Source organism: Limanda limanda, chromosome 21, assembly GCF_963576545.1.
Source record: "Limanda limanda chromosome 21, fLimLim1.1, whole genome shotgun sequence".
NCBI lineage: Eukaryota > Metazoa > Chordata > Actinopteri > Pleuronectiformes > Pleuronectidae > Limanda > Limanda limanda.
This window is the reverse complement of record NC_083656.1, coordinates 17,359,465-17,376,406: the sequence shown is the minus strand read 5'-3', so window position 1 is coordinate 17,376,406 and position 16,942 is coordinate 17,359,465. Positions and strand designations below refer to the sequence as shown.

At 40.4% G+C, this 16,942-nt stretch overlaps 2 protein-coding genes across 5 annotated transcripts in view; one reads left to right on the top strand and one right to left on the bottom strand.

Moving 5' to 3' along the window:
* radil2b (Ras association and DIL domains 2b) overlaps positions 1-7,384 on the bottom strand; it is a 37,619-nt gene extending 30,235 nt beyond the window's left edge. The window contains exon 1 of the mRNA XM_061094455.1: positions 7,342-7,384. Coding sequence (XP_060950438.1) covers positions 7,342-7,384 — 43 coding nt within the window. The remainder of the gene's footprint in view (positions 1-7,341) is intronic.
* Positions 7,385-7,522: 138 nt separating this feature from the next.
* abcc3 (ATP-binding cassette, sub-family C (CFTR/MRP), member 3) overlaps positions 7,523-16,942 on the top strand; it is a 45,055-nt gene continuing 35,635 nt past the window's right edge. For all 4 annotated transcript variants that reach the window (XM_061094340.1, XM_061094341.1, XM_061094343.1 and 1 more), the window contains exon 1: positions 7,523-7,809. In XM_061094340.1, coding sequence (XP_060950323.1) covers positions 7,774-7,809 — 36 coding nt within the window. In that variant the 5' untranslated portion in view covers positions 7,523-7,773. The remainder of the gene's footprint in view (positions 7,810-16,942) is intronic.

Below are 16,942 nucleotides of genomic sequence, written 5' to 3'. Positions count from 1 at the left end.
GTGCATTATTATTTCCATAATGCCATAATGAAAATTTAGCTGATTTTCCCTTTAATTTTCTTAAACGTTTCTACAGTGAACTGACTTGAAATTTGACGTGCAGATATTACAGGTTATCTTGAACAAGAGTGAGATGAACATTGTATACCACCTGTATTGCTGGAGCGAATGTTGGTTGTGTTTTAGTTCACCTTTTAACAGTTTTCTGGTGGTACTGCTATTTCACACCACAAGGGGGCGGTAACATGTTGGTGATGGGTCACGTAACACCACTGGTGTGTGGTCTCTGTGTTTGGATCGAATAAATGGTTCTTAACGCAAATATAGAGTGACAATCAAATCAAATTTTCCACAGTAAAATTACTTGAAACTTGACATGCAGAGGGTGGAGGTTATCTTGACAGACAGTCAAGTTAACCTCCACAGACCCAGACACAGCCAGTGAAGGTCACCATGAACAAGAGTGAGGTGAAAATTCTTTGTCACCTCTTCAGTATTTCTAAAAATAATAATATTTAATACGCACAAAATACGAATGCAAAAATGAAAACTCAAGAGCGAGGGGGGAATTATATTTCCTTATTAAGGATTTTTTAAATAATATTTTATAGGAGCAAGATATGAATGCCACAATAATCTTCTTAAAAACAACATGCAACTTCATGTCTTCAGTGTAAATCAAATACCAGCCTGTGTGCCAGGGGGAAATCTGTCCTGGCCCAGCATTTAGAGGTCAATGGGCTTACAAAACCAGGGTGGGCGGAGCTGCTCTGCATAGGACCTTATTTGCATCATGCGGCCCTGCTGTTGGTGAGGACTTGGTACAGCCCCTGCAGTTTAAATACAGCACAGGTTTTCCTCCACATGTCACAGTGAGTTCAAATGTTAAAAGTCCTCCTCTGGAGTGGTTTCCTTGACCTGGAAAGGGTGTCCAACCAATCGTGGCCACAGTGGCATCTGCCTGTGGGTCAAGGTCAGCTCTTCTTGGAAGGCAGGTAGAGAACAGAAGGGCTTAAAGTGTGGTAATCAGATCCCCTTGCAGCAGGAGGCCTGGAGACTTAATAAAGCTACTGCTGAGTGCCTTTAGAGTCTTTACAGCAAGCAGGCCAGGTCACTGCAGTGTGAAGTCAGTGCTACAGGAGTGCTCTCTCTCCAATGTTCTCTTGTCTTTATAATGAACCCAAAACAATGCAAAGCATTTCTTCACACCCTGTCTTCATGGATAATTGACTTTCAATGCAATACAGTGTGGGGCCTTGGTATCTTCAGCTTTATATGACTGAAAGATTACTGAGCACTACTGGGGCTCTTTATCTCTGGCAGATATGACCTTATCATTGTATCAGACTACAGAGACAAAACACATATTGGGAGTTTTATTTTTGAGCTACTGATGCATGAGTCAGTAATTTGTAGCTGTAAAACAATTAGAGGACTTTGTGTCCGTATGCTCAAGAAGTTTGTACGTATGTTGTTTGACCTCATCTGTATGCATATGCAACACTAGAATATCACTCAGCATAGCAAATACCTGCGCCAATACTCACAGTGATAAAGAAAGTGAAAGATTTTCTTGGATTCACCACTTGATCTGAATCTGCACCAACGTGTAATGGGTTATTCCCTGATCCATAACATGTCCTTTCACCAAGTTTCATGAAAATCTGTTCAGGTGCAGTTTTTGTCTAACAAACCAACCAAAAGACGAACCGGGGTGAAAACATAACCTCCTTGGCAGAGGTAAATATGAGGATCTTTGTCCGTCATGAGCGAAGAGAAAGACCAAATCAGCAAGCGGATCACAAAAACCACATGTTAATACCAGGTGTGTATGAGGCCTTAAACCCAGAGCTTACAGTCGATGGGCTTCCAGCTGTTCCACATTTGCATCTGAAAAAGTGTGATATCCCCCAAGGGCCAGTGCTTATGTACCTAAATCCCTCTTCAGATAATGGTTATCCCTGACCTTATGTGATGGTCCTTGTTAGGGAAGAGTTGGATAACGACTGGGTAACAAGGTGTAAACAATGTTTTTCAAAACCTTGTTAGGGAAGAGTTGGATAACGACTGGGTAACAAGGTGTAAACAATGTTTTTCAAAACTGATTCCTATTGCGACATCTGCCTTCTGCATTCCATCCATCCTCTTCAGACAGAGCCTGAAGCAACAGAGCGCCAAAGTCTTTCTTTAAAGGAAATGTGAAATGAGATTAAACTTGCCTTAGTGCCATTTTCCCCGAGCACACTTACACATCTTGGCCATGAACGGTGTGATACCAGATTGAATAATATTCAATATTCAGGGGTTAATTCTATCTTTCTTTTTTTTAAACAAAATCATTCCTAAGGTCATGGTAAGACACATACTTTATACCTATATATTTATCCATAGTGTTTTTTTCCCATCTTAACGACATAAGTAGTTCCTGGTTCTTGTGCTGTATGTACTGGTTTTAAATGAGAAGAGAGTTTAGGTAATTTGGAAGTTTTAACAACAGGGCTGTGTAGATGAATAACGTGAGATTTCTGTCTCTTCTCATTTGTAAAGAAGTCCAACCGAATGATACAAAGAACAAGGATGTGTGTGGAATTTGTGGTTTGTGATGAAGCGAAATGCACTGTGATATACTGAGTTTAACTGCTGGAGATTTGCTGGAGCTGCGGGACAGTACAGAATTGTCTCCATAGTCAAGGTTTGACATAAAGGTCGCAATAGGTTTTGTTTCGTGTAGGATTGATGGAGACAAAACATGTTTTATCCTGTGGAGAAAACAAGTTAGATTTTCTGGATTAGTTGTTAAATATGTGTTCTGAATAAGAGTGACCTATCGAGGCAAATTCCTAGATTTTTGTAAGTCTGTTTGAGTGATATGGGTGCAAGAGTGGGATGAGTATCATCAGTATTGGACGTAGAAAGTATTAGGAATTCTGTTTAATCTGCATTTAAAAACAGTTTATGATCATACAGTGAATATTGGAATGAATCAAAGGCAGACATGAGACAAGACCTGAGCAAGGGGAGCACCTGTATCATGTAAAATGGTACTCTCAGCAAAGACAGTTACACTAGAGCTGAGTTGGCGTAACTAGGTATTTATGTATATTGTAAACAGCAAATGACTGAGGATAGACCCCTGTGGCAACCCAGTTCTAATGGTCAGATGGCTTGACCGAATATTATCAGCAAAAAGAAGGAGTCGAACCAATTTAGTGTCGGATTGTCTAAGCCTATGGATTTTGTGATCAACGGTGTCAAGCGCTTTTGACAGGTCAATGAAGAGGGCAGCACAGGATGGTTTGTTATCTAGAGAGGTGAAAATGTTATTAATGGCTGAAGCTGCAGCTGTGATTGTGCTGGGACTGGGGTGAAAATCAGGAATGCTTAATATGTAACCAGCTCTATACAAGATATCACACGGACAGTTATGCACTCTGCACCTTTTAGGGGTTAAAAGTTCGTCAGCTCTACGCACTCATGCATATACAAGCAGGCCTGACAGAGAAGTCTTAGATACTGTGAAGTCCCTCTGTGCCTTGCTGGTTGTGTATCAACCGCTAGGCAGTTATTCCCTGTATTCAGGAAGGAATGCTGCAGCTGTAGGATCTGATCTCCCTCGCTGAGGGAGTTCATCACCGTCACAGATGGCTGCTCTGGTCTGTGTTTATGTCACACACAGGCCATGACAACCACAACACACCGTAACTCTGCTGCTTGAGTACATTCAGTATATTCAGTGTGTTCAGTACATACAGTTTATGCAGTGTATTTTTGAATTCAATACACACAGTGCATTCAGTTTATACAATATATTCCGTACATGCAGTATATTAAGTGTATTCAGTGTGTTTAGTACATGCAGTATATTAAGTATATTGAGTACATGCAGTAAATGTTGTATATTCAGAAGCCTATTATCAGTGCATGCAGTATATTCAGTACATGCAGTGTATTAATTATATTCAGTAGCCTATATTCAGTACATACAGTATATTTTCATGTTCAGTGTATAGTCGATGACAAAAGTGCTTCACAAAGTAGAATGTACAACAAGAAGCAGCCACACTTAAAATAGCAATAGTAAAAATAAGATAAAAAAATATTTAAAAGTTAACAATACAATTTTAAAATCGATTCCTGTGACAGACAGGAAGCCAGTGGAGGGAGTACAACACAGCTGTTATATGGTCCCTCTTTTTCTTTCTATAGTCAGTAGGCGAGCAGCAGCATTCATGGACGAGCTGCAGGCGTTGAGTGGAAGACTCGTCTAAGCCCACATACAGAAAATTACAGTAATCAAGTCAAGAAGTAATGAAGGCACGGATCACCCTCTCTAGATCTTTAGGTTAGCTATAAGTCTCTGCTGAAAGAAGCTATACCGAACCAAGGAGTAAATCTACTTGTCAAATTCATAAACACTGTCAAAATGAACAACAAGACTCTTCAGAGAGGAGTGAATATTAGGGGCAAGAGGGCGATGGTGCCCACATTCAGCAGTTCAGGGTGTCAAAACACGATGACCTAAGTCCTGTTTTCATGTAGTTTGAGGAGACTTAAGTTCATCTTCGATTTTATGTCATTTAGGCGAGACAGAGGTCAAACAGGGGCTGCAGTGGACTCTTAGTTTTCAAATTCAAGGGGAGGTATATTTGTACATCATCCGCAAAGCAGTGGAAAGGGACATCATTTTTATAAAAAATTGATGCTAAGGGCAGCATTAGGAGAATCGGATGGGGCCTAGAACATATAACCTTGAGAGACAACACATGTAAGATGGGCCGTCCCGGAGTAATAACAGAGAGATTTCTATCCCGTAGCATAGTATAATAAGTAAATGCAGTATGCATAATAGTAGGACTTTGATAATTCAAAGCAATTTAATAGGATCTACTCTAATAAAAGAAACGTCTATAAACATTTATATTGTGTTTGCTTAGAATGAAAACACAAATAAGACAATGTTTTCTATTCCAAATAAATTGTGTACAGGACAAAAGCCAAATAGTGCTTTGTACAATATACTGATACAAAACTATCCAATCTTTCAGTTACAGTTCCTGAATGATTGCATGCCAAACAGGTATTTGCCCCCTGCAGGTCTGGCTGATATACAATATGGGCGAGGTAATGCAGATACAAAAATCGTCTTTCTAATTGTTGATAATCGCTCTTAGTCTGGAGCCAATTTGCCTCGGGAGACCCTACTAATGCCCCGACAACACAACTCCCAGGATCCCTGAAACAAACCTTCCACTGTAGGTCTTCCAGGCACGTCCAACATGGTATGAAGCCCTGGGGTGGACCCAGAACATGGTGGAGAGAATATGTATCTCCTCTGAGAGCACCTTGTGATCACCATAGAAGGAACTGTAAAACCCTGCTGGGGAGAGGAAGGTCGGGAGGACTTGTATTTGTATTTGTGAATGCATAATTTATACATCATCACAATCATTTCAGTGTAATCCCAAATCAAATAATACACGTACACAATTACACATAATCCATGAAGGAAAAAGGAGCATGAAGAAGAAAATGATTCTTCTTGGTCGGTTTAGCTGGGGTGGCAACCAATGTCAAGGTGCATACATGTAATAAGAATATAAATGCAACAACCACTTGACAATAAACCGAACAAATAGGAAGAAGAATCATCATAACATAAATGTTAATAAACACGTAATTATTCATAATAATATTAATAACTTTGTTTATGCAGCACCTTTCAAAACAGTCGCTTCAAAAAGAGGTTAAATAGAAACAATGAAAACAAAACATTCAATACGAGAAGAAAAACAAGTAAAAGCTATTTGGTAAAAGTTTAATTGTTTGTTCTTTATAATATTCTTGCACTGTTTTAAAATCATAGTCCAGAGAATTTCATGTGCGTGCATAAGGCTTTTAAAATTATCCTTAATTCTATGATACTTGTTATTTGATGTTAATGTAAACAACACTTTTCAGATAGCAGTGTGTGTGTGGACTGTGTGTGTCATGAATCCCACACTCTGTTACCTTTTGCCTTATTTAGCCAAGGGAAGTTACACAATGTTCTTCATGAGCCACACATCCTCCTTGTACACCTTATTATGCATATTTACACTGGGAGTTGCCCAACACAACCATCCACCTGCCACCTGAAAAGGACATTTTTCATGTATAAATAGATGTATAGACTTTTGATAAATGTAGATATTTTATTACCCACATGCCGTAAGATTTCCTATAGTGCTGTATTCACCCGCTGTCATAATCACCTCAGGAGGCACATGAGCCGTCTTCAGACATGAACACACAAGTTCACCTTTCACATGTGAACAATGCAGCAGGAGATTCTCCGCTCAGATGCTTTCACAACAACACAGAAACCTTTGTTGTGGTGAGGGGTGTCGCAGCACACAGGTGGCAGGTGGCAGGAGACAGAACATAACATATCAATTCTGCTGGGGAGATCACATGGTTTTGTTAACAGCAAATCAGGCACCGCTCTTTTCCCTCCGGAGATATTTGTTTTCTTTGGGTATTTTTTTCATTTGTGCACCTGTTAGGTGTTAGAAATGTAACCTACGTGCCCACCGGAAGGCACTGAATCCTGTGGAGGATCCCCTGCTGTGAGAACACATCGGCTCATCCTCTGGGTTAGGGTTAGGAAACTCCGAGGAGAGTCCGTATAGCCTTGCACTCAGACATTTGTTTTCTCAAGAATGTCCTGAGATTATCTGGAGTTCAGTGCATGTCAAAGGCAGGTAAAGAAAATCAGAAGGCGTATTATTTTTTTGGTTTTATTTTAAATTATCAAGAATTTGTTTTTTAGTTTTTGGCTGATTCTTTATTCTTATTCTTCATCAAACACGGACATGGCTCAAAAACATTCATCTCAATGAGAAAAGATGATTTATCAGATTATTTACATCTGCTGGTAGGCCTACACATAAATCTAAACACACCAAATAAAAAAGTCTTATTAATGTTGAAAGAGTGACAGTCTGTGCACGTTTTTAAACTGAGCTGGAAGCATATTCCAATGTTTGCAGGACATAAATCAAAAAGCAGATTGCGCAAACGCCTTTGTTTCACTACCTCCAAACAGGAAGAGAACTACCGCTATTGTCCAGAATGGCGCCATCATCAGTGAAAATTAAATTTTAGGGGCATGTGAGTGTATATAAAAGGAAATGCTTGCTTACTTTTACTTGAGTAGAGAAAATGTATGTTTTTTTTAATTGTTTATAATTGTCATTTACTTATATGTGATAAAATCGTGTTGCATCACTGAGCAAAGGTTATATGGAATTAAAACATTCAATATTGATTCATTTCAGTGACGTTCACCCCCAACATGTGTACCTGGTATGTCCCACTTCTTCTCACCTCTGGGCCCCTGGGACATGACTCAGCATGACTGGGTTGCTGAATCACGCTGTGGGGTGGGCGGAGGGAGGGCGTGGCCTAGTGAGCACACGCCCGGCCTCCCCCCCACCTCCTCCTCTGACAGGACTAATTCCTCTCCGGCTCCGGATGCCTCCTCTCTTTCTTGTGTCTGCGGAGCGGAAGGAGCGGAACGATTTGTCCACGCTGTCCGGGCGGAGAACGCAGAAGCCGAGGCGCCTCCGCAGCAGCAGCAGCGGTACATACCTGCCCGGTTGGCATGTGATAGCCAGCGAGCGGCCGCCCTCTTTCTTGTATCTGTACGCGAAGGAAGGAACCGGGAAGCGGTTCGACTCTCACCGGGGCTAAGGAGCGCTCCGGTTGCTGCCGGTCTCCCGACGAGCCGCCGAGATGGAGCCACTCTGCGGACCAGACCGCCCCTTCTGGGTGAGTACGCCACCATTCGCCGGCTCCGGTGGTTTGTGTCACAAGACCCGGTTCCTCCATCGGCCGTGTGTACACTTCACGTTCCGTCCGACTTTCGGCTTCGTTCCGGGCACAAGCACAGTGACGGACGCGACTAACTAAAAATAACCCTCTTAATAGCATTTACTGCCTTAACGAGCTCCCGTTTAATGTGGTGGTGATTCGTGGACGTCGGTGTTTGAAATGGATTAAAGAGCGATGTTGTTGTTGCTTAGGCTCACCGGTTCTTCTGCACGGTGTGATGTATTCCGACGGGAGATGCGGGAGATAAACTTATCTCAGTCCCAGTAGCTCGGTCCCTCCAGGACTAGCAGATGATAGCACAGTGGGAATAACAGTTCATGCTAATGGCTAGCATGTTCGTGACAAAGTAGCCCCACTGTGCATGTCTCTGAGGGGTGAGGTAACAGTCACCAGAGCAAATACCACACTGCATTGATATCACTGTTTAACACCACAGACCAACTATCAATGAGCTTTAGATTCTCTAGTGCAGCGCCGGTTCTCTTGTCCTGTGTTGATGCTCCGGAGCTACTTCAGAATTATTCCTTGTTATAAGTGAGTCTTCATAAACACTTCTATTATATACTGTCACTTTTTATTGTTTATGTGACGTTGAGGGCAGAGCTTTTTGACAAACTTTGTGTTCATCCTCCCTGGTTTATCTGCAGTGTTCTTCCTAAAATGAAACTGAAGCTTATATTTCAGTTTGACAGATTTACTGAACAGGTGTTATTTTTCATACATTGCAAGTCGGCTATTTCAGGGATCTGTGGAGCAATCCACACAATCTTCAGATCCACGTTCACAACATTTCATAGCGAAGGCTTCAGCTCGATGTATTGCAGCAATAACATAAGCGTTGTCCTTTTACCTCAAAGATCAATCGCCAAGCAGAAAGTGATTCCATGACTGTTGTTGCCATGGCAGATGTCGGCCTCTGTGCCCTGGGTCTGTGCCTCAGTCAGATATAGTGAAATTTAAATAATCAAATTAACAAAATGATCTTGTGGTGACTTTGACCCACAATTTGAACCAGTTGCAGTCTGCTGCTTGAGTTAATCTGACGATGCATAAGAAGGCAGTCCCCACTCACTGCTTCAGAGGGCTGGTCACACATATACTTTTTATTTATATTGAACATATAGCGTGTCCAAATTTCCTAAGAGTAGCATTTCCTTGACCCTGAAGGCCGACGCATGGTCATAATGTGCATTTTATGTTGTAATGATACAAACATTGCTTACGCTTGTTGTGTCTGTCTGTTGAAAGTGTGTATTCCATAAACTGTAATAGGAGAACCTAATTGTACACGTACAGATCTGTTTTGGACTTTTATCTAGAACAAGCCAATTTTGCGCAGCCAAAAGCTTACTTGAGAGGTCATTGATATTTCCTTGAAGCTGACTTGTGTGTCAACGTGACTAAGGTGAGGTCTGTTTATGAAAGAGCTTGTGTGATAAATCAGGGTTCCTCAAAAAAAGGCTGAGTGAGAAAGATAAATCATGAAATGATAATGGAAAACGTGACCAAACCAAAGATGTGATTGTGCAGTTTCAGGCTTTTTTGTGGTTTTTTGTCTGACCTGCTGCAGTTTCATATCAAATATATTTTTTCGCTTCTCGTTGATTTGTTTGTAACCACTGCCACGATATCAACATTGATAACCACACAATGATTGAACCTTTCCTTAAATTGGTGAAATCTTTATCACAGCTGCACTAGATTCATTTGGACTCTCTACCTTTTTTTCTAATGCTCGCGCCCACACAAGTAATTTAGATCTATAATTATGAACATTTTGATCAGTCCATCTTTCAACATGTTATAAATCCTGAGAGTATGGTTGTGATGAGCCCACTGAAGGAAGTATATGTGACCCCTCTCCACCCAGTAACACCAGCAGTCGAGTTTGTTAGGCTTCATCCATACTACTACATTTTCGTTTCCTAAACACGTAAGCAGTTGTATAATTGTAAACAGCTGTTTGGAAAGACAACAGGGACAGCAACACTTGTAATAGATTATACATGTTGCGTTCTACTTTGGTAGCCGAGGCTAATGCCAGTTCTTTTCTTCCAGAAGGGTGGGTCATGTGATAGCAGCTTTATGAATCAGCTGCAAGGCCAAATCAGCAGGGCCATTAGAATGAAAAGCACCACCTGAATTTTCAAAGTAAAATGGGACCAGCTGTACTACTTTCTATTTAGCCTTAGAGAACCCAGTGAAAGCCAAAGTACCGCTGCTGCACTGTTTTGCTTCTATGCCATGCATTTTCGTCAGTGTCATCGTTTTCTATAAGTGGTGGGTTCCGTGTGACGAGAGGATGATTTGAAAGCCTTTGGCCCATTTTGCTATGAAGAAACCCCTCTCTGCACCAATCTCAAAAGCTTTGAGGCACTTCGTTATTTTTAAAAAGGGTTAAGACTGTTCTCCTGATTTCCCTCTGACTGGGTATCACACTGTGGGCCAGCTTGTTTTCCAGGTCATATGAGGTGACTGAAAGTATTTGCTGCTGTTTACATCCACTTCAAACAAACTGCAGGCAGTTGTAATCCCCCAGCACTTAACAGTGCGTGTTCACTGCAAGTAAGGTTAAATACCAAGGCCCGGCCAGAGACTTAATTTCAATCTCATTGTTTGCAAAAGCTGTTATATGTAACCTGCATATTTATCTCAAGCTGAAAGCTCTAACCTTGTATACATCAACAAGATCAGCAAAGAAATGAAATTGAGAATTTATATTTTACACTTTAACCATACACTTCAATGAATAAAAGCGGACCTTCAAAAATATATAGAAAACAAATGCAACCAAACATAAATAACTTCAGTTAAAAACATAAATGTCCATAAAAATGTAAACTGCTGTTCGCGCGATGTGTTATATCAGTGTGTGTTTAAATACTTGTCTCATTAATCCGAGAGCGAATCTAGCAGACACAAAGTAAACTTCAGTACTGTTCAGGTCCTAATAACTCCTCGATTAGGGTCGATGTTTATTGTTAATGTGTAAAGTGAGCGCAGGTCGGCGGTGGAGTGAGGAGGGAGGACATGCAGCAAAGTAATACAGCATGGTACAACATGTAATGTGTGTCTGCCCTGCTGACATAAGTGGTGAAAATAGTTTTGCAGGGGCGGGGCATGCAAGCAGTCAGACTAGTCGGTAATGGTGCTAAACAACATTAAGTTGCATTTTTCTGCATAAATTCACAGGGCAGGACAATTATTGCGATTTTTCAACTCAGTTTTTCCTTATTGTGGGATATATAGACCCGAATTTTACTAATGTATTGTATCATGTTCAGATGTAATGTTTAGTAATTTTCTTGAAAAGATAGGAAACTGATTTAGTAATCGATTAGTTGGGTCTATTAGTTACACGGCACACAACGTGAGGTGGGGACAGTAAACAAGCCAATCCCATGTCTTGTGTAGATCACATGATGAAACCGTCTGATATATATCGTAAACTTTTGAAAAGTGGCGAAGACAAATTCAGTAACCCTACAGCGAAGACAAGTCGTCAAAATTCCGGGTACATGTGGCATTAAAGACCTTTGGCTACAAATGTACTGAGCGGATTTCACATGGAACAGGAGAACACATCACTGTGGTGTGAAGAGAAAAAAATGCTGGAGCCAATCTTTTGTTCTTTTTCATCTTTCTCTTGAATTACTGGTTTATGGTAAACAACCTAAGGTTCAGAAGGAAGTGATGTTGCTCTGCTGTGTCATGTGAAATCAGCTTTAAACAGGTTCTCTTTGAAGCTTGAATGGAAAATTTCACACACCTTTTACGAATCAAAAGGACAGGGCGGCGGTGATCTAGAGACCTAAATAAAGAGGGCGGCAATAGCAAACACAAAATTAAATTTTCTGATGGTTTCACAGCGGTTATGTTTTAACGCACAAAAGCAACCTGCGGGAAGATGTTACATTGATACGTGTTGTGTAAATACAGACATGAATTCAGCCCAATGCTGCAATTCTGCAGTGAGAGAGAGAGAGAGTATGTGAGCGGCCCATACCTCCGCTCACACAGACACAAATACGTGCAGCTCTGTCACGTGAACCAATTTTAGACATGAATCCCCCCGCTGTGTTCACATATAGACCTGTCCTGGATTTCTGGGTACTTTATACAAGGAGCCCAGACGGATAAAGTCCGTAGAGACTGCACTTGGACATTTGTCTTCACACATGAGAAAATAAGGAGGATTCCGCGGACTCCAGTGCGTGTTTGAAAGCAGCTATAGAGACACATTCAGCAGGACTAGCCCATGTAACTTTTCTTGATCAAGTTTTTAACATCCACAATAACTTATCAATATCAACAACGTCCTTTTGACAATTTGTAATTCAAGTGTGACTACTAAGAGTTTTAATATAATATATATTTTACATAATTTTAAGAAAAGTCAAACCATGTTTTGATTCTGTTTTAACTACTCAAAGCCACAATTTTCAACATCTGTCATTACATAGTAAGATTCAAACAACTTTTGTCATTTGTGTGTGCTTTTATATTATAGATGTCTACAATCATTTTCAATTATTATATAATATATCATATAACCTTTTATTCGGGGTCAATCTAAAGTGTGTGTGTGTGGGTTTCTGTGCGTGTTTTTTCCTCGTTTTCGGCGCTGCAAATGTCAGCTACGTAACACTGATTGTGCAGATAAGAGCTGACCAAAAAAAAAGACACTTTTATACAATATAACATTCATCCGTTTAGCCTTGTTATTGTGGAAAATGTTTTCTGTTTAAACAATTATTGAGTTATCAGGAGAATCGTAAACTAGGTTCATGAACACTTGACAGATTTGAAATTTGAAAAAAATCCTCAAAATAGGAAACTTCTACAATTCCCTGGAAACTGTGCAAACTTCCTAATTCACAATGCAAACTATTTTAATTGGACTATGTGTTGAGATTTACAAAATATGAAATCCTAGAATTTAAAAGGAGGTATTTGATTTAGATATCCTCAGCCAGGGGTCTTACGTATTCACAAGTAGTGTAAAACAATTTCTCTCAACTGCTTGGTTTGTTACTGTGTCTTTTGTCATGTAATTGTTGAAAATGTTTATGTCCTGTTAAGTGTTGGTTTTATCGCTCACAGCTTTCAATACATAGTTTGCACATTGTTGAAACAGCAATTAAGACAATAGATACATATCTAAAGCAATGGTGATTCATTGTTCACTCTGATGTGGACAGAAACACTTGTGTATTGACCGTGTGTTCTCCAATTACAAAAGGCTGAAGGCCAATTTACGGTTCTCCATTTTTGAAAAAACGGACAGATAAGACCGCCCTATCCGTCGTGGAACGCCCTCTCCGAGGGCTTCGGACAGCTTTTCGTACAGGTCTGATTTTTCTCCCTTCTCCGTCTTCATGTTGGAGAGCGACGGACAGCTCTTGGCTGTGATTGGTCCGCGAACGACATCATTTCCGTATGACGTCATTTCCGTACGACGTCATTTCTGTTCGACGTCATGTGGTGGTGATTCGTGGACGTCGGTGTTTGAAATGGCGTCAGACGGTTATAACAAGCTTTCAAAACGGCGCTAGCAGGCTAAGCTAGCGGGCTAACCGGTGCTAACAGTTCATAAACCCGCCGTCACGACTTTAATTCCACTTCTATCATGACACTGTTTATATAATACCGTCAGGTTAGAAGCAAACACTGGGTAGTAGTTAGTGCCGGGAGTCCCTGCTGACTGTGTGTGGAAGCTGGAGGGGAGCTAGTTCAATGTAGCTGCTAGCTACATGTAGCCTCAAGCAGATTCAAGCTGTGGAATCAGCAACACCGTTCGGAAACAAGACCGGAGAACCGCTGCGCTAAGAAACGATTACATCAGCATCTTGACCCGCTGGGTGTCACTTTATTTAGTTCTGTTAGTTGCCATGGTTCAGTGTGTGGGAGGCAGGCTGACAGAGAAATATAAACAAGTGGACTTCTTCTTCCGATAATTGGGGTAGGCTTCTCTGAGCTCGTCTTCCGTTGCGCCGCCTATGGGTTTGGCGGTGAATTTTTTTCGACGTAAAGTGGTCGGAGAAGGTCGGAGAAGTAAATATCAAAAAGACTCTTGGACCCCTGTGGAGCCCTCTCCGAGAAACGGAGAACGTAGAAGCATATAAGAGCCTTGAGGCGTAGCAGAGGCAGACAGAATGTGTTAGACATTAGGGCCCACATTAACCGGCTGATCTAAAGCCTGTTTATCATCAGCATTAGATAACAGCAATTCAGTCTGTCAACGGCAGCTTGGATTACACTTGTGTGTTGAAAGAAGGCACAGCCAGGCAGGAAGAAGAGTTTTTTCAAAGACTGAGTCATCTATATACTATTGCCTATTTCTGCAATAGTCTTTCTTCCTCAGTTTGGGTTAGGATACTGTAGGGGGGAGTTCAAGCTGAAATGAAAGAAGTCAAATAATGGTGATGAGGCACGTTTGGTGGGAAGGTCCAGAATTTCCCACCAGTTAGTTTATGGTTGTTAATGTTTGCTATCTGTAACAAGATTGGATTGGTGTAATGCAGAGATATGCTGCTACAAGGCTTTGTATGCCATAAATGACAAATCTTACTACTGGTCACTGATAATGACTGTATAATATAGTGTAGTGATACAATAGGCATTTTGTTGACTTTTTTTGTATTGACAATAATAGTGTAGTTTTATAATGAGATATGAGTGAATTTTAATGAGTTTAATGGTAATGAGTGAATTTGAATTTTTCTGCGAACTCTCCCTTTAATGATAATGAGTGAATTTGAATTTTTCTGCAAACTCTCCCTTTTAATAGCAATGTATTACAATCACTGCTTCCTGCTGCCTGGGATGGGACATGGACCAAACTAAAAAGTCAAAGAAGTGGAATAAATGGTTCCCAAAGATAGTTAATTTTGTTTTAGGTGGTTGTCATCGCTCGGCTGTATGCTAAAGTCTACTTGTTTGATTTCAATTCGTTTTTTTGATTTTTATAAAAACAGAGTGAAACACCTCTATTGACAGCTGAGACATATAAAGTTATTAGGGGAGACTGAATGGTGTCAAGAGGATCCATGTAGTAGTCATTATTATCATAAGGGAAGTGTGAATGTGATGATTATTACATAGGGGAAAATTTTTTTTTTTTGGAGATTGGAGCCACTGTACAAAGTGGTCTGGTTTTGTAGATAACATTGAAGTCGACTTAAGGTGAAATTTAGTTAACGAAATGTTAAGCATTGTATAAATGATTTAATTGTATTATAGGGCTGGGCGAAATATGGCCAAAAACAGATAAGCAATATTTTTAGGCTAAATCACGTACTAATGAATGCACCTCGTCGGAAGATATCAGTGGACAGTTAGGCTTTAAACTCTTACATGTGTAAATTACCTTGTTACGAGTGAAATATATCCTTGAGCAGCTGTGGATCATAGACAAAACTCTGTGCTTTCACTGTTTGTTTCCTCTGTTCTTCAACCAAGTCACAAGCGTCCACTCTCGCTGGAGTGAACCCGATCACGTTCATCATTTGTAAACTGATTAGTTCGGTTCAGCGTTCACAAAGAATTTGAACAAACTGTCAATAATCGTTAACTCGCTTGGACTCTTCTTTCTTTCTCTCTCTCCATGCTCTTTGAGTCTCTTCCCTCCGCTTTTGATACACACATGCACACAGGAGAGTTTTCTGGCTGGGCGGGGGAGCGAGCAGTCTGCTGTGAGAGGGGGATGAGGAGAGAGAAGAGAAACTCAAAGAGATTTTCATGATGACGGCTTAAAACATTCACGCGACAATTTATACTCTACGCTACCAATGTACTAATTTCGTACGTGATATAAGCCGTGATACATCGAGTGTATTTGATTAGCCCCTTTGTGTAATATATATTGTTTGTTGCCTTCCTTGGATAGAGTATAGTAGCTAGAGAAGTAATAATGGGTGCTTTTTTAACTACCGTCAGCCAATCCTACTTCAAACACTGCACTACATTCCTTCCCCATTTTTTTGGTTATATCCTGATTTGAAAGACTGCTGAACCAGCAAAAAAGCACCAATTGAGTGTCAGGACCTCGGTCTTGTGATCAAACGTTTTTCTTTAAAAGTTCAGTTGGCCAACAAAATTTCAATTAGATTTTAGGAATGTGTAAGTTCAAACCTTTTAAATCTGTGTAAAGTTACTTCATGGGTAGTCTGTGATTTATTATCTTTAAGAAAGCAATTTACCCTAAATCATCATTGTCATGTCAGAGTCTAGGCAAACATAGCCAGCAGCAATTCCTTTCCTCTTGCACTGTTTACTGTTGTTGGCCCTCCATTCATGCCACTTGTCCGCTTCTCAGTCCGACAGAGAACAGATGGACAGCCTGCTGCAATTGATTTTCTTAAACCTCTCAATACACTAAACACCCTATGTTGAGTCTGTCACCCCTGCACCACCTGTGAGACTCCTGGGAGTATGTTGAGTGATTTGGACTGATTCATCAGTAGCATGTTTTTGATTTCACTTCAGAAGCTTGTGCAGATTTATATATTCCACTGCAGACACCGTATCCTATCAGTTTCATTTTTTATTTTCAATGTTTTATCATATGACATTTAGTGTTCTGATCAACAGTAGTTAAGTGCTTATGATTAAAGCATAAAGCCAGATTCACATAGGGTCTATAATATGTAATAAAGCTAAGCCAAGCAGAGTATATGTATTTATCTAAAGTGTTCATTGTATTTATCAGATATGACATTAAGAAGTGTTATACCTCTGCCTTAGGTAAAGCACCATAGTGCACCAAGATACAGTACATTAATTTTCACTGCAGCCCCAATCAGCAAAGGAAATTTTAGGTCATCAAGACTTGACTATGGACAACAGATGAAAATTATCGTGTTTTTCTATGTTAATCATTGAGCTCTGTTCCTGTCAAATAAATGCATGTCAAAAATGCATGCTTGAATTTGTCTGTTGTCTGGGCATCAAAAGTGAATTGTGGAAGAAGCAATGTTACCTCACCTTAAAGCCTTGCATAAATCGCTTCAGTCGGAACATGTTGCATAGTTTACGTGTGTGACATATTAATGTCTGCTATTTCTCGGAT